The sequence below is a fragment of the Macrosteles quadrilineatus genome, unplaced genomic scaffold (genome assembly GCF_028750875.1).
Source record: "Macrosteles quadrilineatus isolate MER2022 unplaced genomic scaffold, UCM_ALF_1.0 Scaffold_3__2_contigs__length_128488019, whole genome shotgun sequence".
Taxonomy (NCBI): Eukaryota; Metazoa; Arthropoda; class Insecta; order Hemiptera; family Cicadellidae; genus Macrosteles; species Macrosteles quadrilineatus.
In genome coordinates this window covers 96,007,967-96,029,574 of record NW_026542596.1, presented here as the reverse complement: position 1 = coordinate 96,029,574, position 21,608 = coordinate 96,007,967, and the positions used below count along the sequence as shown (strand labels likewise).

The following is a 21,608-nucleotide window of genomic DNA, read 5'->3' as shown; positions in this document are numbered from 1 at the left end:
GTAACTGTATTAATTTAAAATAATTTTCCTGGTTGTTGGCTCAACTTCAGTAAATGTGTTCCTTGCATGAGGCATTGATCTTGGCCAAAGGGTGATCAACTAAAAATGTTAGTGTGCATATCACCATCACCAAATGCCAAATCCAAAAGCTCATGGGCTTAATAATTAATGGTAGCATTTATTGTCATTGAATGAAGTTGGTTTGAACCCATGTATTCTCTACAAAATAACCATTAACACTCATAAACAATCATACATTTATAGTTCTTGGTTCTCTTAAGCAAACTGAACGTAAAGGAAGTTCATTTTGCTTTTCTGAAAAAGTTAGTGAATTGCATTTATCTTCACAGAAATTGCAATGTGCAACTACTCTTTTAACTAAATGTTAAGTAAGCATAATTGTAGAAACCATTCTTGAGAGTGATAACCTCCAAGTAAAAAAAGGAAACTTAAAACCAAGAAAAATAATAATTCCTGATATATTTGATATATAATATTTTTATTTATCTCTTCTTCATGCCACAGATGTATTACAATATCAGACAAGTTATACAAGAAACAAATTTTATGTACAATAAAACTGGTTTATAATTTTTCAGATTTTATAAGTAATCTTGTTTAAAACGTGTAATACTAGAAACTCAGATCAAATGAGATGAAAAATGTTAAATTAATCTGACCACAAATGACATGTAACAAAACCACATAAAATGAGATATAATGCCACATTAAACAAAATATTACGATAAAATATACTTCAGAAAACCCAACAACATTTTATAGCATCTTGGTACTCCAAGCCTCTTTATAAGTGGTAAGTTTACACTTTAGAAAATTAGTCTAATCCAAGTCCCAACATATCACAGTTCATTACTTAAACCATAATCTCCTCTAATACAAGGCCGTGGCGAGACAAAAGTGGCAACAGCATTGCCCCGTCAAACCGAAACAGCTGTTGCACTACTTTATTATGAAACATATGGGCAATGTTTTTGTTTACACTTGTGTCATTTATTTTATTACCATGGCCGCGGCCTTGTATTAGAGGAGGCTATGCTTAAACTCGGTTTTAAAATAGCCAGCTGTTTGAGAACACATTGCACCAAGGAAAGACATAATGTAATAAATCACATTAATTTTAAACCTTCAACATAACACTTGACCCTTGAATAAACATTTTTTAGGATACCTATGGCTTAACGTAAAAAGTAACAGTAAAATAATTTTAAGTAGCAGATGGAATAGTGTATTAATTTCTTTGAAATAATACGTTTCAAAAATTTCCAATGAAAATTTTGTATTTTGGCACATTGATTTATATGATAATTTTATAATTAATTACTTAAAACTTTCTGTAAAAACAAAACTGCTCAAATATTATACTGAATCATAGCATAAAAATTGACAAATATTAAAAACACAAAAATAAAATCAAAATAAGTTAAAAGGAACTTAAAGTAGGAAAAATCCGGAATGTTTAAACATTTGTCTTAAAAACTCTGGAGTAACCTGCTGGTATATTTTTGTCGTTTTTGATTTTTTTCTTTAAATTAATTACTACAATATAAAATAATATATACAGTATTGTATTTACAATTCTCTTTATTACAAAAATTTAAGGTAATTTTTCTATCACACATCGATTTGAAAATTTTAAAATTTGTACCTTGATACATGTCTGGTTTATAATATACTTTTGACATCTTTTATATAAATAAATTAAATTGCTTAACTAATTCATAAAAATTGTCTGTATAAAAGAACAGTATAAAACTGAAATGTAATCTATGACTAGGACTTGTATAAGCTGAAAATAAAATGACAGAAATGTTGCTAGACCTTAGGTCTGTGGGTCTAAAAAGACTTCTGGGTGTATGTCTCCCTAAACTAAGTAATAATTTAAGTATTACAACAGTATTTTCTTGCTCACAAACTAACTCTTTGAGTTCAAGAAAAATAAATAGATTGTTCTACAAAATGTAGAGGTATCACATTAAAAGTAATCTACAGTACTTATTACAAATAAGTGCTGAAAAATAAGTAGTACTACCATTCATACATCCCAAGAGGATCGTAAAACAACCAATCTTTAACACTGAAATAACTATTGATTCAAACTTTGGATTTTAACTATCAACAATTATACTTGTTCAACAGCAGCAATAACATTGCACTGAGCATTGCAAATAAAATTGTCCAGGGTAAAAAAACAAGTGAAATACCTTAGACGGTTTGAAAATAAAGTTTTGTGTCCAAGTTATATTGAAGAATTTTAAAAATACCTAGTTAAGTGTGCAATGTTAAAAGTAAAAACTAAACAGTTTGGTCAACTTTTAACAAGGCGCACAATCCAACATACGTTTCTTACTTACTTTTCAGCATAACAACTGCATTTTCAACCACGCTACCAAACAAAATCATTCATGATTAACTCGAAGGGGTCGAGAACACCATTCGGCTACATTTTGATGAGCAATCGCAGACTGGCAACCTCTATTTCCCTTCAGCAGCGCAACCCATAAATATAGTCACATCACAAAACACTATCAAACCGTGCCATCGAGCTCATTCTGGTACCGCTTCGTCAGGTAGCCTGCGGCCTCGGTCATCTGTTCTAGACAACGCTGCAGCCCGTAAAGGTGTCGTCTGAAGCTGTCCTCGACCGTCTGGGTGTAGGTTGGTTTGGTGGACTCCGTCTCGCCTTCCACTCCGGAGTCGTTCTCCAGACCGGCCTCAGAGTCGGTGTCGCTCAGTGTGGAGGCTGTAGAGTTGGTGGAGGCCATGCTAGCAGTGGACGGCCGGCGAATGTGACCCTTGTGTGAGGGAGTCACCGTGTACGGCTGCACTCTCAGAGCCTCTCTGGCCTCCTCGTCTTGCCGCGACTCCGTAGAACTCCACAGCAGCTCTTTCTTCACACAGTTGACCAAGTTGTACAGGCTGTGCAGATTTGTCTTGTCGACGGGCTCACAGTCGCTTCTCCGAGCCACCTGAAGTTTGCAAACGTCGCTTCCGTCTCCGACCTGCATGTCCATCAGACGAGAAGGCACCAGAATGGTTTGGTCCATTTCTTGCACGGCCTCGACAAATGTTTCTATCGCCTTCATGACGCTTTGGTTGGAGAACTCAGTGTCTTTGTGACTGGCAATTCTGCGGAGATGATTTCTGTAACAAACCATCACAATTGCTTGAAAAAATGTCAATAAAATGCAATTTATTTACAGGAGGCAAAATGTTAATTTACAACAAAAATAAAAACTGAAATTCTACATGGACTCCTTGAAACTAATTCTATGCCTTGATATTTTTTTTCAATTCGGTTATAGAATCCTCAAAGTGTATTAGTTCGCGTCTAAGAATACACGATTAAGTAAGTTATTTGATCAATTTAGACTTGAACCAATAAATATTGAATAACTTCTTTATCAGCATCGTACGTGATATAGACCTAAGTACACTTGTAATAATATATTTACACTTATACTGTTTAGGCCTACTCACAAGACAGTAAATAGGTTACATATAAAAGATGGTAAGTGGTGATCGATTTCAATTGGTCACACCAATCAAAATCGATCACCAACATTATAAGTGTAAATATACTTTTATAAGTGTTATTTGAAATTTTTTTGTGCTTTCAAATAAATATTGAGCTAGAATACTTTTTACAAGAATCACCAAATTAACTCTTGGTTTCATTCACAAATTATATTCTACGGTTAAATAGGTTCATTAATTCATCCAAGAGATAGTACAGTAATAGAAGGTTAATAGTTAATCACAAAGCCCTCTTAAAACTAAATAATGCTTATTAAAATTTGAACTATCCCTTTTCATATAAATTGATGAGGGTGTTAGGGTCCCAAAAGAGGAGTGATGTTTGTTAACCCTCAATCGGAGACACTACCGAGTTTTCCTGCGGGTGCATTTGTTTTTATAGATAAATATGTGATAGGCCTATCGCCATCAACTTTGTTCTCGTTTTCGAACCTCAAAACGTACAATGTCACGATTTCCCTACCAAGGCCTATATATTCAAGTATTTTAAGGGGTTATTGATAACAGAGAAAATAGTGTAGAATCTTACTTATTTTCTATAATCAATGACAAAATCACAGAGTAAATAAACTAACCTCATAGTTCTATAGAATATTATTTTATTCAACCAGCTGTTAGTTATAACAAATTCTATTGCAAACTAAATATTTTAAAGACTGCTCAAAAAAATAAATTAGAACATCTAGTATTTTACTAGGATATATTTAAATAAACTCTCATCCTCTTACCGAACAAATGAACGTATCAATGATTAAAGCATTACACATAGTAAAAATAAGTCAATTCTACGTATGTCATTTCATTTTCATCCAAATGCTAAATTTGTGTCAAAAACGCTGAATGTTTACAGCTGTTACGATAAGCAAATGGTATTATAAAAAAAGCTAGAGTAGAATGTTAGCGTTGGCTGCTAGACTTTTAAAATTTAAATCTTAATTTCTAAAAAACTGAAACCGTAAACTAAAATTATGGCTTTGACATTCCCTAGTTCTCAAAATTACCTTTCTTTCAACACAAAAATCATGAAAATCCGTCAAGTAGTTGATTCAGAATCGTGAAATAAAAAAAACCCTGTCACGTTTTAATATATATGATTCCATCGTTGTTCTTTTGGAGAATAGTTAAACTGTTGTAGCTTTCTTGTTTATATAAGTCTATTTTGATCTGAAACTTGGCAAATTTGTTTATTTTAAACTAATTTATTCATGTTTTATTAAAAAAACACACTTGATTGTACTTTCTGTAGCAGAAAACCTACATAAAAAACCTATTGTTATTTAATAAAGCTAATTTAGATAAAGTGCAATCAGACAAATGAGAATTCGCTTAGTCTGCAAGTTTGCTGCGACAGGAGTATTTATTTTCTCTGTAACTATTAGGCATTCAGGCGTACAACACTTCTAAATTACTTGTTTGTTAATCCCTACAAAATTGTGTTAGAGAAAATTTAAAAACTTACGGAGAATTCGGATAAGACAATTTTGACTCAATCAAACCAAATTCACATAGTTAGTTAGTATGATTATGCTGGTTCGCGAACTCGTTTGAATAAATGTATTTACACATTTGTACCGGATTTCATCATATCGGATGACTTTTACTTAAGAGTTATCACGCTAAAGGACACATGTTATAGAAAATATTGTATATGAACAAATTAGCTTAGAACGGATGGTGTTATAGTTTCTGGGTACTTGAAAAAAAAAAATCAGTGCCGGGTCTAGGTCTTACCACGAGACCTACAGTAATAGCTCATTCCCTATTTGGGAAATAAGTTGAAAGAGTTAAATTAAAAAAAAAAAAAAAATAGAAGAGGAACTTCAACTACAGAAGATATAAGTTTCCTATTCCTTCATTTAAATAAGCAATTAACTGTGAATTTTTTATACCAAGCACATTTTAGAGAGTCAACCAAAATGGGGGGAGCAATTTGAGATCACCGTTTGCACTCTTCAATGACGATTATTTTAGGCAATGCATTTAAATCATAGTTGAAAAATTGCAAACTTAATAGTATAATTTATAAATAAAGTAAGTTAATAAAAAGCACCTCCTAAACAGGGAATTTGGAATTGATAGGTATCTAAAATAAACCTCTCAAATTTACACAATTCATATGTACTTATAAATTACAGTGAACTATTAACCGGGTGTAGGGAATAATGGCATTTTGCAACCCTCTGTGTTTAGGTAAAAGAACTGAAAGTACTTAAAGGTTGGCGGCCTTGATATTCTAGAAATCTGATTGAAAAAGCTCTTTTTTCACACTGTTTAAACGCTACCTATAACTAAGTTGGAAGTTAAATCAAATAAGTTACAATACTTTTGATAGTAGGGAGAAAGATCAAGCATAGACGGGATCAAAGACTTTTTAAAACATAGACTTTACCTATATCTATTTAAAAATAACATTGATCAATCATAATTTAGGCTAGATCTAACATCAAAGAGAGGCTTGAATTTTTATCACACGTTAGCAATGAATCTTTGTAAGCAGACATTTTTGGCATACAGGTTATTTAGAAACTTACGTTAACTAACTTAGTTTTCTTAATTCTAAGCCTATCCAGTAGGCCTAACATTTAAAAGTATAATTTAAGTATAGGAATTTTCAGTTTTCAGCTTTGTATTCTTGCCAAGTTTTTGGTACAGGTAAGCCTACTTTTTTATTATAGTATTTAAAAAAATAAATCAAACTCTTAAAAGACATGACGCAATCTATCTGACAATAGTCAGTCAAGGATTAAGGATACAAGTATCCAAGTAAGTACTAAAAACTTAAATGAGTCAAGGAGTATTACTAATTATTGTCAACTGGTATTATGTATGGTAACGTACCCTAAGTGCAGTAAATGCAAAATTAGATAAAACATATACAGACAGTTTTGGATTGTTTTGCTTAGGCTTCTTGGTTGAATTTTTGTTTTATTTGAGTGTTCAACAAATATTTTAGAGTTTTTGGTGATAAGTTACCTATCTAGAAAGATTGTGTTAAATTAAAAGAATGGATCAACTTAGGCTTTAAAACCGTAGTGCATTTTTTTTTTAAGTAAGTTAACTAGCCTATAGTAAGACACAATTTACTTTTAACATAGGCCTATTGTTTAACTTAGAGATAAGTTATTGGCAAGTTAAACCGTTCGTTTTACTTATAGCATTATATTTTTTAAATAAGGTTGCAATCTTATCGTTTTCAGCCCTTGCCTAAATGCCAAAGTTGTGTATTACTACAATGATAAGTTTAGGCCTAGGTCCTACACTTCTAAAAGGTTAACTTTGCCTACTTGGTCAAGACCCTAAAAAACAATAATTTCTTTGTATATGTAAATGTAGGTACTTGTAGCTTTAATGGTTTTACACCTCTCTTGCTGCACTTTAGTTTACGTCCTACACTCATTCAAATGAATAAATCGATCAATTGGGTTTATCGATTAAGTTATTTCATTCAATATATCAAGTTTGGGTAAATTAGGTTAACCTAACCTAACTAACGGAATGAAATAATCGATAGGATTGAATAACCTATAATATATTTCTATAACACTATTTAATTCGAATAATTGTAGGACGTAGACTTAAGTGTAGGACGTAGACTTAAGTGCAGCCTTTTTATCTAGCCTAAGTTTAAAATTAGGCTTAAACTTAGGTAGGCCCTACTTATTTGAAAAGATATTGACTGAACACTAAGTTAAGGACAATGTTGGAAGAAATTTTACTAAACCATAACTTAGCAATTTCAAAATGTGTGTCAGACAAATGTATCAAAACGGGTACAGTTTCTTAACTGGGCTATGCTAATATCGATTGAAACTAGCGAATTGAAAATATTGATTAATAATCGATATTTTAAAATCTATTAGGCCTATAAAATTAAACTATCATAACCTAACCTAACCAACCAAACTTGCTGATGGTGAAAAAATCGCGTGAAGGTTTACTAATCGAATCGGTAGTTTCAATCGATATTAGCATAGTCCAGTTAAGAAACTGTAACCATAAAAACCGTATTAGGACTAGGCTATAATATTAGTTTGACTTTTTAGTGAGCTTTCTCGCCATTGGAATGTTATAGTACTGTATAGTAACTTAGTTTAGGCCTACAAGGATCAGTCCAAATTTTTCTGTTTCATTAAAGTTGAAGTTAAAGGTCTAAGTTACATGTGGGATATAACGTTAATTCCAGCTTAATGAAAATATGAAGTATCGTTGATTTGGGCCATAAATCTTTCTAGTCAATCTGACATTTCATTGCAAAATTTTTAGGGTGTGCCATGTGAATCAGTGTGTTAGCCTTGGGAACATGGTATTCTAGAATGATGACAAATGAGCGTAAAAAATAGTAGTTACCTGTTTGAATCCATTTTCTTGTGGATAGGAGTTTCACTTAGGCTATTGTTTGAAAATTCGCGTGTCAACATACCACGAAAACGATATGCTCTACGAGAAAATCGACTAAAACACAACACCGCAAGCGCACAGATCACTCTCAGACAACAGCTGAGCTGCAACGGGCGGCTGCTTCGGTTGTGAAACGTCTTTTATAGACTCGGCATTAGTGACGTTGGAGGCTCGTGAGGTACGGTTGCAGTTTTGCAGTGAGTTCATTTTGAGAGGATACTACATAAAGTGTGTTGAATGTGCAGTATTATTTATGGTTGGAGCTGCTGCAAAATTATCGTAATGTTTGTTCATGTATAACAAATAGCATCGAACCAATTAAATTATATTATATTTGTTATTTTGCCATATAGACAATAGACAATTCTTTATTCCGTTAAACAATATACATTGCATTAGGAAAGGTCAGTACAATTTCAACGCATTAAACTATAATACAGTCATCATTATGAAAACATTAAACAAAAGTTTTACAATTAAAATAATCTTTGGTGGAGAAAAAGGCATTTACTTTAAGGAGTACAGAGATGGCTGACTTAAATTTGACATAGTTGAGATTTCTTAATTCTAGTGGTAACTTATTGTATAACTGTAACTGTTGGTACAAATGACAATTCAAGGTTTTACTTTGCCTAACATGTGGGGTGGACAGATCATTTCTATTTCTGGTTAAGTGTACATGACAGGAAGCTTGTGTAGAAAAAGAGTTGATATTTTGTTTTACATGGAGGAGGTTACTAAAAATATACAAAGAAGGGTATGTTTCTAAATATACAAGACTGTGTATGTCGGTTATATCAGAATATATATCCCTGAATATATTAGACTACTAACTAAAACAACTCTTCTCTGTTGGACACAGACCTGCAACTGTTTGTCACATTACTTCAAGGGTTGGTTAAGTATATGCTTAAAAACAGTCAAGTATCCTTGATCACTGGGCTTTCAATAAAAATGGTCCTCCGAGCTCGCTACCACGGCGGGAGCGAATTTTGAATTTGAATATCACCCACCATGTTATCAAATGGGCCAAGTCACACAGTATTACCACGTGCTGTTGTCCACCACGACCGCTTCGCTTGCTGAGCGATCTTTTTGAGACTGCCTTGACGGTGTAGTTTGTCTAGCTCATGCGCAAAGGTGCATCTCAGCTCGAATGGTCAAGCCATTTTAAAGTTTGAAAACAATGCAGTTTAATACAGTTTCAAATACAATTTTACAAGTTTCTTTTGTTTGTTGTTGTAATAATAAAAAAATAATTATGGTTTGCTCTTTACTGTACTAACAAAATCAATAAACCATTTAATTGCTTCCAAAAACACTTTTACTACTTAAAAAATTACAGAAAATTTACATGTAATCCTAAATAGGTAAGATTTGTTTATTATGTTAAACGAATTAAAATGAAAATCAGCTCAAAACTCCCGCCGCGGACGTGGCTGGTTTGGCATGGCATGGCATGGCTCCAGGTAAAACGTCCGCACGCGATGGTATAGTGGCGGATAAAATTATATGGCTTGCACGCTTAGTATATTTTATAACTATATCATGGCCTTTTCTTGTCCTCTAATCTTATACATGTATCAGAGAGTAATATACTTATTTACTGTATAGATGATCGTTGGGACTAGTGTAGTGATGACTTTGCAAGTTCTTCGCATGTTGTACTTCATGTAGCATTAGTAACAGCTGACAATAAGCCGCTCTGCCCGCTCAGCCGGTTTCTGCAACGCAACGCAATAACAACAGAACGAGTACGAGAACACAACAGATTGTTTCAGATTCTGCTTTTACCAACGCCTTTTTTACGTTCGTCCGTTTTGTTCCTCTAGTTTCTACCTTCTGTACTGTAACTACTGTATTGTTTGTTGTTTGTTATCCTGGTAGTTGTCATCCAGCTTGATAGTTAATATGTGTAATTTTCGTTTAATTTTATAACAATAGTTAGTGATATAATCGTATAACAGACAGTTATGAAGCTCTGCGTGGTGAACTCACTCATTTTATCTATTTTCATTCTGATATGTTGTGAAAATTATGTTCAATCAGCATCTACTGATATCGAACTTGATGCCAAAGCTCAATTAACTCATCGCTTGGACAGTCTAAACCTTTTAGTGTACACCTTTTTACTCATATTAACAGTTTTGACAATATGGTTATTCAAGCACAGAAGGCTTCGTTTTCTTCACGAAACAGGACTTGCAGTGATTTATGGTAGGCCTAACTTAAGCAAACTAATATTGTAAATATGTTTTTTTACTCCCCATTCTATCTGGGTCCTAGTATGCAGCTGTACAAGTGTCTCCCTAAACTTAAACTGCAATAGGCTAACAAGTTGGTAATAGGCATGAGCATCAATAGGTCCACCATTGATGTTTACCATTGATGGTAATCCATAACATTGTCGCGAAAACATCAATGTCACTGGGGCTAAAATAGCGATCTGTCATGGAAAACATTGATTTATTTATTTCAATAGCTACTTGGCCAAAAACATCAATGTTGGACAAAAACATCGACGATACAGAAACATCGGTATTCTGAGACCATCGATGTATAAAACATCGAACATCGATTCTCCAAAAACATTGACAGTAGATGCACATTCCTAGTTGGTAATTTGTCAAAAAGTTTCGATGGACTTTTATAAGTGAAGCGATGCTAACAATCACATGTGTCCTCCTAAACTACTGGTTACGCTTCTATAGACAATTGTGTTAAGTTTAATTCATCTAGAAGTTTTACTGTTCTTTCATAATCAAAGCGATGAAAACAATCATGTATTGATTGGCTTCTACTGTTTATATCCTAACTTAACTCAACACATGAAAATACCATGGAGTTAAACTTAACTTAGGCCTAATAGGTATGTTTTAAATTCCTTAATAATTTGCAGTTTCACATAACACTTAAATAAATCCCTAACTTAAATCAATTTACTGTCCATAAAACATAATATCACTTAAACAATGCATGGACAAAATTAAGATGCATAGTTTCAATAAGATGAATAAATAAAAATAGGCTAACACAATAGTTTGAGGGAACATTCAGTTTAAGTCTAGGCCCAGAGTAGATGGGTAGGCCTACAGTTCAGCAGAGAACCTACGATAGACTATATTAACTTAAGTTATCGGATTTTAATAAAAATTAATGTTATGATTCGGTTTGATATAAATATGGTATTGCATTGAATTTAATTTTACCATAGGCCTAAATAAAAACAATAACAAAACATTTACCAAAGTTGATTCTTTAATTTATCCTTAGTTTAATTTTACATTTTTTGGACTAAAAATGGAAGAAACCATAAGTTAAGTTTTTGTAGGCCTATTGTATGCGGTAATTAGGCTATACAGCACATATAACAGTAACAAATTCCCGGGATGAATTTCTGTAGGCCTAGACATTTAGCGCGATCGCCAGCGTGGAATTCGCCTTGCGCAGTAGTTGGTATGACTCCTGGGGAGGGCATATCGGTTGTGGGGGTATAGCTGATGAGTTGTAGTGCAGCATTGGTAACTTTTTTAAGCACTTTTTGTGTAGGCTACCTGCAAGTCGGTTAATGTTGGTCGTGTATCACAAACTGAGTGGCACAAACTTGGTAGAGGGTCGTAGAGATAACATCCTCTATGTAAATTTTGATGACTCCCCGATCTGAGGATTGTGGCAAGAAAGTATTTTTTTCTTAGGCTATATAACTCCTAAACGAGTGGCTTTAGAGAAAAATTTTGAAGAATTAAACCTTTTTTAAATTGCATGCTCCATCCAAAACATAGGTGGTAAGAAATGTTCAAGTTGGCTGCCATATTGGAAATGGCGACTGAATTTCAAAAAAATAAATTTATCTTTTACTTCTTTTTCTTCTTTACTGCCACAAAATATAAAGGAATGTCTCTGTTTTAAGTTTTTTCTAATTATTACCGTTTCCGATATCCCAATGGTCGCCTCCTTGAGTTGATCACACTGTATAGTAAATGCTCAATGGTATTCATTGGAATAGGCCTATCCTTTTCTGTTGTAGCCTACTGTAGTATATTTAATGATTTTATGTATTCAATATTATAGTTGTAAAACAGCGTTTCTTGTAGGAAACCAGATTTGTATAAAATGTAAGTGTGTGTTAGTGTGTGTGTACATCACGCCACGTCTGTGACGTCATATCAGGTGATTTTTAATAAATTCCCATTGGCTGCCGCGATCACGCTATACCCGTGCATCTAACCACTACGTCAGTCCGTCCTAGTCCTGCAACCGTACACCTTGGTATTATCTAATTATGTAGTTTTTATTTCTCACTAGTCCCGTCTCCTGTCAAGTTAAGACGTCGTCACACTGGCGACGTCACACTGGCGACGAGGAAGTTACAGTGATAACGATGGCGTTATTAAGAACCTAATTATTCGTGTGTGCGGTGTAACTGTTCGACCGTATTTTTATAAGTATTAGGGTTAATGTCCGATTACGACAACCCAGTGTTAATTTTATCTCGTGTCTTCTTTGAACAAGATACAATGTCTGGAATCATCGGCGGAATCGGAGACTTTGACGGGAGTGAAGAATCTTGGACCTCGTACGTTGAAAGGTTTGAGTTATTTGTCGAGTGTAACGGGATTAGTGATGCCAAAAAAGTGAGTACTTTATTGACAGTAATCGGGAAGAAAACGTACAATCTGTTACACAATTTGTGCACGCCCGATAAACCTAACGCGAAATCTTTTAAAGATATAGTAAAGTTAATTCAGGATCATTTACATCCTAAACCATCATTCATCGCGGAACGTTACAAGTTTAGTAAACGCAACCAATTAGAGGGGGAAGGAGTTGCCGAATACGTAGCAAATTTGAAGAAGATGTCCACGCACTGTGAGTTTGGCGCATCGTTGAACGACTTTCTTCGAGATCGTCTAGTTAGTGGAATAAGAAGTGACACTATCAAACAGAAACTGTTATCAGAGTCCAGTTTAACGTTTGATCAAGCTGTGAAAATCGTCTCATCAGCGGAAGCGGCGGAGAAGAATGCAGCGGCGTTGACGGTCGGCAGCAGCGGCGGCAAGGTGTTGCGAGTGGCAGCGGCACAACGACGACGAGATTCAGGGAGCAGCGGCGGCGCCCAGCAGCACAATCAAGCGTCAAAGTCAACACCTCGACCTCAACACAAATCAGTGCAGTGTTTTTGTTGTGGTGGCTTCGGTCACATGAGAAATGAGTGCAGATTATTGGGTGTTGTGGTATGCCATTTTTGTGGAAAAAAGAATCATTTATCTAAAGTGTGCAGATCAAAGCTGTTAGGTAAGTCAAACAAAAATAATATTTTTAAGAATGATAAGAACAATTTGAAAACTGAAAGGACTAATGGACAGTTTAGTAAAAACAACAAAATGCATAACTTTGTTTCTGACAGGAAATCTCAGATAAATTCTAATGATAGTTGTGATGAGTATGTTGACGATATTTCTACACTATTTCAAATTGAGGACGAAATTGAGGTAGATAGGCCTAATAATAGTAATGTCAACGTTAAAGTAGCTCCACTTAAAATTGATGCTATTGTAGAAGGTAAACAAGTCACGTTTGAAGTTGACACTGGAGCTAGTGTCAGTGTTTGTAGTGAGGATTTTTACAACAAAAATCTGTCATTTTGTAAATTACAGCCTAATGATCTATCCTTAAGTTCGTATACTAACGAACCTATTGTCCCTATTGGTAAAATAAAAGTGAATGTTAGTTACCAGGATTTCAAGGATAACCTAGATCTGTATGTGATTAAGAAAGGCGCACATCCATTAATGGGGCGTAATTGGCTTCAAGCATTAGGGGTAGCCTAAATATATCGTTCAAAACCAATTTGTTGAGTGACAAAAATTTTAAGTTGTTATCACACAATGAGCAGTTTGACAATATCGTAGTTGAGTTGGAAAAAGAGTTTCCAAAAGTTTTCAGTAACAAGTTAGGTCAGTACAAGGGAGATCCTGTAGAGCTTAAGTTAAAAGAGAATGCTACTCCCAAGTATTTCAAACCTAGACCGATACCTTTTTCGTTGAAAAGTAAAGTAGAGGCAGAGTTAGAAAGATTACAAACTGAGGAAGTTTTAGTACCTGTAAGTAGCTCATCTTGGGGGACGCCTATCGTCCCAGTTTTAAAGAAAAGTGGGGAAATTAGAATCTGTGGGGATTTTAAAGTAACTTTAAATCCATTCCTAGAAGTGGAAAAATATCCTCTACCTAGAATCGAGGAGCTTTTTGCTAATTTACAAGGTGGACAAACCTTTAGTAAAATTGATCTCAGTCAAGCTTACATGCAACTTAAATTAAATGACGAGTCAAAGAAATTATGCACTATCAGTACTCATAAAGGGCTATTTTCCTATCAGAGAATGCCATATGGCATCTCATCAGCTCCTGGCATTTTTCAAAAGGTCATTGAACAGACACTCCAAGGCTTGGAAGGTGTGGCAGTATTCTTGGATGATATTTTGATTACAGCTAAAGATACTAACACTCATTTGAGTAGGTTACGGGAAGTTCTTACACGGCTAAATGATAAAGGGTTTACCATCAAAAAAAGTAAATGCAAGTTCTTTTCAGACAAATTAGAGTATTTGGGATTTTGTATCGACAAGGAAGGTCTCCACACCTCCCAAGCCAAGGTTGAAGCAATAGTAAAAGCACCTGTACCTAAGAACGTAACTGAAGTAAAAGCTTTTATTGGTTTAGTAAACTACTACGGAAAATTCATTCCTAACATGTCTACCATTCTGAGTCCTGTATATAATTTGCTTAAGAAAAAGGTTCCATTTAATTTCAATGCCCCTATTCTTGCTCATTATGACTCGAGTTTGCCTGTAATATTAGCAACTGACGCAAGTTCAACAGGGCTAGGTTGTGTGTTAAGTATCAAAACAAGTGAAGGAGTAGAGAAACCTGTTGCGTATTTTTCACGTACTTTGTCACCCACTGAAGTTAAGTATAGTCAGGTAGAAAAAGAAGCTCTGGCCATTGTTTTCGGTGTTAAAAAGTGTAACCAGTACTTGTATGGCAGAAGGTTTACCTTATGTACAGATCATAAACCATTAATAAGTATTTTTGGCCCTAAGAAGGGGTTGCCAGTTTTTGCAGCTAGTAGGCTACAAAGATATGCTTTGTTTTTGTCAGGTTACATTTTTGACATCAAATATGTTAAGTCAGTAAGTCATGGTAACGCAGACGCTCTGTCACGATTACCACTACAAGTTCCACATCCGATGGAAAGTACTGATTTCCAATGGCAAGGCACATATTTAAATTGTATTTTTGAAAGCTCAGTGCCACTAACCTTTGAACACGTTAAAGTCGAAACGCAAAAAGACCCTATTTTACACAAAGTGTGTAGCTATGTCCTGCATGGATGGCCTAGTTTTTTGCCGGAAGAGAGAGGTGATATGTTACCTTATTTCCAAAGGAAGGAAGAATTGACTGTAGAAATGGGCATTTTAATGTGGGGTTACAAAGTCGTGGTTCCTAATTCTATGAGGGATTATGTTTTAAAAGAGTTACATTGTAGTCATATGGGAATCGTAAAAATGAAGTCAGTGGCAAGGTCGTATATTTGGTGGCCAAATATAGACCAAAACATAGAAGCCTTAGCAAACAGCTGTTCTTCCTGCCTTATGGAACGTTCTAACCCAACTAAAAGTTTCTTGCATAATTGGCACTATCCATCTAAGCCTTGGGAAAGATTACATCTGGACTATTTTGGACCAATAAGAGGTAAAATGTTTTTAATTGTAGTAGATGCTCATACTAAGTGGCTGGAGGCTTTTGAAGTAGGTTCCACCTCAGCCAAACAAGCAATTGTACATTTAAGAGATTTGTTTGCTAGATTTGGTTTGCCAGTAACTTGTCACAGTGACAATGGTCCACCATTCACATCACTTGAGTTTAAACAGTTCCTAAAGTCAAATGGAGTAATACAAACATTCTCACCTCCCTATCATGCCCAATCAAACGGCCAAGCCGAGAACTCAGTAAGATATGCTAAAACTAAGCTTAAATGTGCACTAAATGACAACACTGATTTTAATGTTGCTCTAAGTCGTATATTGTTTGACTATAGAAACTCCGTGCATGCTGTTACCAATGAAACTCCAGCTATGCTGATGTTTAAACGTCCCCTAAGGACCAGGTTAGATTTGCTAAAACCTAACTTACCAAGTCATGTTGAGTGTAAACAAAACAAACAAAGAGAGTATTTTGGTGGCAGTAAAACCAGAGTTCTGTACCCAAATCAGTCTGTATTAATTAGAGACTACCGCTCAAAAGATAAATGGGTAGAAGGTACTGTACATAAAAGATTGAGTAATGTTTTGTATGAAGTTAGACTAAGTTCAGGTGTTGTTTGGAAGAGACATATTGATCAATTGGTAGGTTTGCAGGGAAGTAGTAACAATGACAGGAATGCGCAACCTGAAACCGTGTGTGAGCCGGTAGTAGTACCATCAGCTGATCCCCCCAAAACTCCGTTACAGCAATCCCACTCCCAATCTAAAAATAGACACAGCGTAACCAACAACCGATCACCTGATCATAGTACTCCTGCTACTAACACGTCATACTTCCTTCCCCTCCTCACCTAGCACTCCCATGGTCCGTTCTCCACAACAATCGCCCATTGTACATCCCCAAACACCTGTTACTACAACAGCACGTAGATATCCCAGTAGAATAATAAAACCAGTCGAACGCCTTGATTTGTAAAAATTGTATGTGTGATTTTTGAAGTTTGTTTTTGAAATTAATAGTTTAGTTTTACTTGTTTTAAACTTTTATATTTGCTGAGATGTGTATAAAAATTACACGGGAGGGATGTAGTATATTTAATGATTTTATGTATTCAATATTATAGTTGTAAAACAGCGTTTCTTGTAGGAAACCAGATTTGTATAAAATGTAAGTGTGTGTTAGTGTGTGTGTACATCACGCCACGTCTGTGACGTCATATCAGGTGATTTTTAATAAATTCCCATTGGCTGCCGCGATCACGCTATACCCGTGCATCTAACCACTACGTCAGTCCGTCCTAGTCCTGCAACCGTACACCTTTATCCCGGTCCGTGCAGCCCGTGGTATTATCTAATTATGTAGTTTTTATTTCTCACTAGTCCCGTCTCCTGTCAAGTTAAGACGTCGTCACACTGGCGACGTCACACTACTGTATTTTGTAATTTGCTAAGTTACATTCCGTTTACAAAATTTAGGCGGTTTGAGGGGAAGTTCCCCATTAGGCTACTGATTTTACTTAATATATATACGGCGCAGCTGATTTACATTTTGGCAAACCACAGGCGTTGAGTTTTTATTTTCAGAGGTAGGTTCAAGTGGAGGAGATTGATTTTTCCCCCTAAAACTTTAAAAATTTGGTGAACGGAGTATAGTATGTGTCACCCTACTGTAGATGGTTTGTTACAACCATATGTTACGAGTCCTTTGTTTATATTTACCTTTTTAATTCAAAAAACCATTCATGACTACTTGGCAAAACCTAAGGTCAATGTTAAAAATAATAAAATTTTCCCATTTACAGAGCTCAGTATTTAAATAATTATTTTTAGCAACAAAAAAATTTCCAACAACTTACAGGAAGTCATTGGAACCGTTTTTGAAATAATTTATTGCAAAAACATTACTTGTATACTGTAATAGTATGATCAATTTTACTCCTAGACTACAATTTTATATGTGAACTAGCTGGCCCGACAGACGTCCTGTCCTAATGTGGTTTTATGTCAAATGTTGTTCATTTTCAAGATAGCTCGTTCGCATGGCTCAATTACGTCTTGGTTGATGTTCGTTCGCTACGCTAACTCACCTTTTGGTTGAAAATTAGCTGTTGTCATAAATTGAAAAAAATAATAGTGCTGCACCCTGTTGGTAAACCTATTAACGTTTTAATGCTATTGAACATCATAGAATTAAATTCTTTAGTTGAACCAGTTGTTAAGAATCTTAAATTCCATTTAAATATGAGTACTCATAAGGTTAACATGGAAAACTCCTCTGGGGTCCACTGGGGCGGAGCCCTTTTGACGGATCTGCACCAAACTTCACACAAACCATCCTTGAATAATGCTTAATAATACCTGAAAGTTTCATTACAATATGTCGAGCGGTTTCGGAGTCCATAAAGGACAAACATACATACATACAAACAAACATACATTGGATTTTATATATATAGATGAACAATAAACTCTCAATGAACTGGCAATTTCATTCAGCTGTTTAATTAACTGCTATTTGGATAATTGAGCTATTATGGATACCTATAGTTTGAAAACCTACAACTACAACTTAAAAGAACACATATTGTTGCGAGCTGTAGTAGGCCATAATTAAAAGTCTGGTATTCTCAGCTTTTATCTATATTGTAAACAAGTGAACAATCTTTGCTTATCACTCAAACAGGTCACTTATACTTGCAAATGGAAATTCATATGATTCAATGTATTTTTTATTATTTTGCTATTGAGTATAGCAATTTGTTATCTTAAAATTAAATTTTATTTAAAAAATCAATTCAGACTGAGCCGTATGCAGTTATCCTATGTACACTAACTATATTTTTCTCTATGGGCCTAAAAAAAAAAAAAGAAATAGCTACCAAAAGTAGACCGTTTATGCATGAGGGGCCTTTGTTATCTACCCACTTAAATATTATCAATGATAAAATAATGATGATATAGTGATAAAACTAATCCTGAAAACTTTCAGATTTAACAACTGCTGATTAGTGATTAGAGATACAAAGAGATTACCTGGGCCTGGGTTCAAAAAACATGTTATGTAGCCGTTTTAATTACTGTAGAGATAGCCCAAATTTATGATGTAGGCTACACATATTATTATTTCCTTTATGTAAAACATACTTGCTCTATTGAGAATAGAACTTAAAAGTGGAAAGAATCTGAAAATGCGAAAACAGATATACAAATGTGTTACAATAATCTACCTACTGTTACCTACTTAAAGGGAAAAGGGCTAGACATATTTTTCAGTAGCTTAAAAGGGGTGGGAATTACGGACTAAAAATAACCAATAACTACTCTGGTATAGTTGTTTTGAAATAACTGGTTGGTTAGTAACTTTCAGTGCTATTAGTTAAATTAATATTACCGTAATTAATAAAAACCATCCTCAGAACACAAGCTATCATGGTTATTTATTTGAACAGTTAAAATCTTCATGTATTGATAGCCTTAGGGTATAAACACACATACAGCCTGTTCACAAATCTCATCTTCCATTGTCGCCAGGTCTGATAGTTGGTGCCTTGATCCGCTACGTCGGCAGTTCTACTCCAGTGATCCATATGGCGGTGGTGCCGGTGAAGGCAGACAAATACAACGAGTCACTTCCTCCTGACTCCCTGTGGCTACAGTTCTCCAACAAGGGGGGATCTGGCTCTGAAGTCAACAGGACGTACGCTTACGGCTTCCGTGGCGAAGTGGTTCATTTGGAGACTAATGAGATGGACCTGAAGGTAATACTGACGATTTAAATGGTTTTTTAGCGACAGTAACACACCTTTATAATCAATCAGTGAATGTCATCCTAAGATGTTTTGGGTTGAGAGGCAAATGCTGGGTAAGTCATGTGCGTGTCAGATTTGGCATTTATGGAAGTTCGTACTAAATGTATGCTATGTAATTATAATTAGCAAATAATTAATCTTAAAATTTTCTAGTTTTTTGGCAAACCCACTCACTTTAGATAAGGAAAATGTCTACTAAATTTGAATTAACCTAAATAAAACAAACATTGTGAATGAACCTTGACAAGTTTTGGACAAACCCTCAAAATGTCATCAAAGTGCGATAAAATGAAGAACTTCAATGATGATCTGAGGCCTAGATTTGTGCCGCCTTGCAATTCACTGACATAGCTCAACTTTCCATTTAAAATTCGCTTATAGGCTACATTATGTTAGAAAAGAATTTGATTTGATCATTTATGGCGTAGCAAAATGTCACAATAAGCTACACACAACAAGTGCATCTAGGGCTATTACTCCGCCAACCCTGACCCCCTTACATATGGCCTTGGTAAATACCCCCAGGTACAGTAGAATGACTTCTCAGATAGGCAGCCACTTCCTTACCTAGAGGGTCAATGAATACAAGTGGTGTGTAAATATTTGTGTTGGTGGTTTGAAAATTAAAATCAAATATTTTGCTTCTGGTTGGAACTACTTTAGGCAATGATTGTTTAAGATGATTGCCTCCAATCGTTCTTTGTAGTAATTTTCTTGTAATAATTTACACTGTTTAGGTTTGGTATTTTATGAAAACACTAATTATATCACATAAGTTAACACATTTTCAAGATTTAGCCTAAGTAAAACCAATTGAAAGATAGTAAATTTATATTTTAATCTGTTAAAAAATTAATTCGACGTAGGCCTATTTCATTTCTTTCTACACAAGAAAATTCTACTGTAAAGTAGTGACACTCTTCTTCATTGTTATCAATGTTATAATTTAGTGCACACTTTTTTTTTATTTGAGTTGAGCACTAACACATTTTCATTGCAATATATTTTTACTCTTGTAAAAACATTAATAATATTATCCTGACATTTTAACCCTCCAACTGGCAATGGGCGAACTCTGTACTGGCAAGGCATTTTTTGGGGATTTTGCAGTCATATTTTCAAAAATTCATATTAACTAAACTAACAGAGCAAACCTGTTGAACCATAAACTTGAATACTTGAATTGTTCGTAATAAAATGAAAATTTTGAAAATGGCAGCGGAATAAATATTTAGAACAGTATGTTGTGCTATAAGTAATGTCACATTTCAGTCAAGGCACAATAAATAATATCCAAACTAAACATTTGTAACTTACAACTTGTAATCACGATGTAAACTAGTACCTATTTGGTCAACAGAGATTGAGGTTAGTTTCACGAAAAGTAACAGCTGATAACTTCAGCACCAGTGGTGCAATCTAAAACAATTAAATACCACAATGCACCGAATTTCATGAACTTTCGAATGAGATACATTATCATATGGATAATCTATTATATTATTAAAGTGATACAATGTAATTTTATGTAAATGGTTAAGGTCATTTACCAAATAAAAATATAGGCATATGGCACTTAAAAATGAAGCTTAGAGTATGTAGATTTGCCGAAAAGTATTGATATGGACGGATTTCCTTAGGGCTCTGCCCCACAGGCTGATTTCCAAAGGCCTGACATACTTTTAATGTTTACACGATTTATTTTAATTTAGTTAATGAAACAGCTGGTCAGTACAATGAACTGGTGTTTGTTTATTTACTCGAATAAGATGTTTGTGACGCTTTATGTAGATTGAGGAGGGTTATGTTTGGTTTTAAAGTGAGGTTGTATACATTTTGTAAAGTATTGCTCAAAGCTTCATTTTTTTATTTATATAGTAAGCTGCATGTGAAGAGGCTTGAATAAAATTGGAGAAAATTGTAAAACATGTCATTCATAAAGCATCAATACGAAGCAATAATTGATGCTATTGCTACACTAAGGTATGTTGTCGTATTCTAAGGGATCTATTAACATCAAAAGTAGGGGTTTGAAAGTAAGTAGGTTTACGCTTTTAAATCAGTTTATATTTTCAAACTAAATC

General features: G+C 34.6%; 2 protein-coding genes across 15 annotated transcripts in view; one reads left to right on the top strand and one right to left on the bottom strand.

Moving 5' to 3' along the window:
• Positions 1 to 480: 480 nt before the first annotated feature.
• On the bottom strand, positions 481 to 8,058 carry LOC128990775 (uncharacterized). Its single transcript, XM_054413352.1, has 2 exons — positions 7,903 to 8,058; positions 481 to 3,162 (listed from the first exon to the last, which is right to left on the bottom strand). Exons 1-2 carry the CDS (start codon positions 7,971 to 7,973, stop codon positions 2,547 to 2,549), a joined length of 687 nt encoding a protein of 228 aa, XP_054269327.1. The 5' UTR covers positions 7,974 to 8,058; the 3' UTR covers positions 481 to 2,546.
• A 1,668-nt stretch (positions 8,059 to 9,726) lies between these two features.
• Positions 9,727 to 21,608, top strand: part of LOC128988409 (sodium/hydrogen exchanger 6-like) — a 51,476-nt gene continuing 39,594 nt past the window's right edge. For all 14 annotated transcript variants that reach the window (XR_008490378.1, XR_008490376.1, XR_008490379.1 and 11 more), the window contains exons 1-2: positions 9,727 to 10,170; positions 19,247 to 19,473. Coding sequence is in view for 9 of the 14 variants with exons in the window: in XM_054409671.1 (XP_054265646.1) it covers positions 9,927 to 10,170; positions 19,247 to 19,473 (471 nt within the window). In the remaining 5 variants the exon portion in view is untranslated. The remainder of the gene's footprint in view (positions 10,171 to 19,246; positions 19,474 to 21,608) is intronic.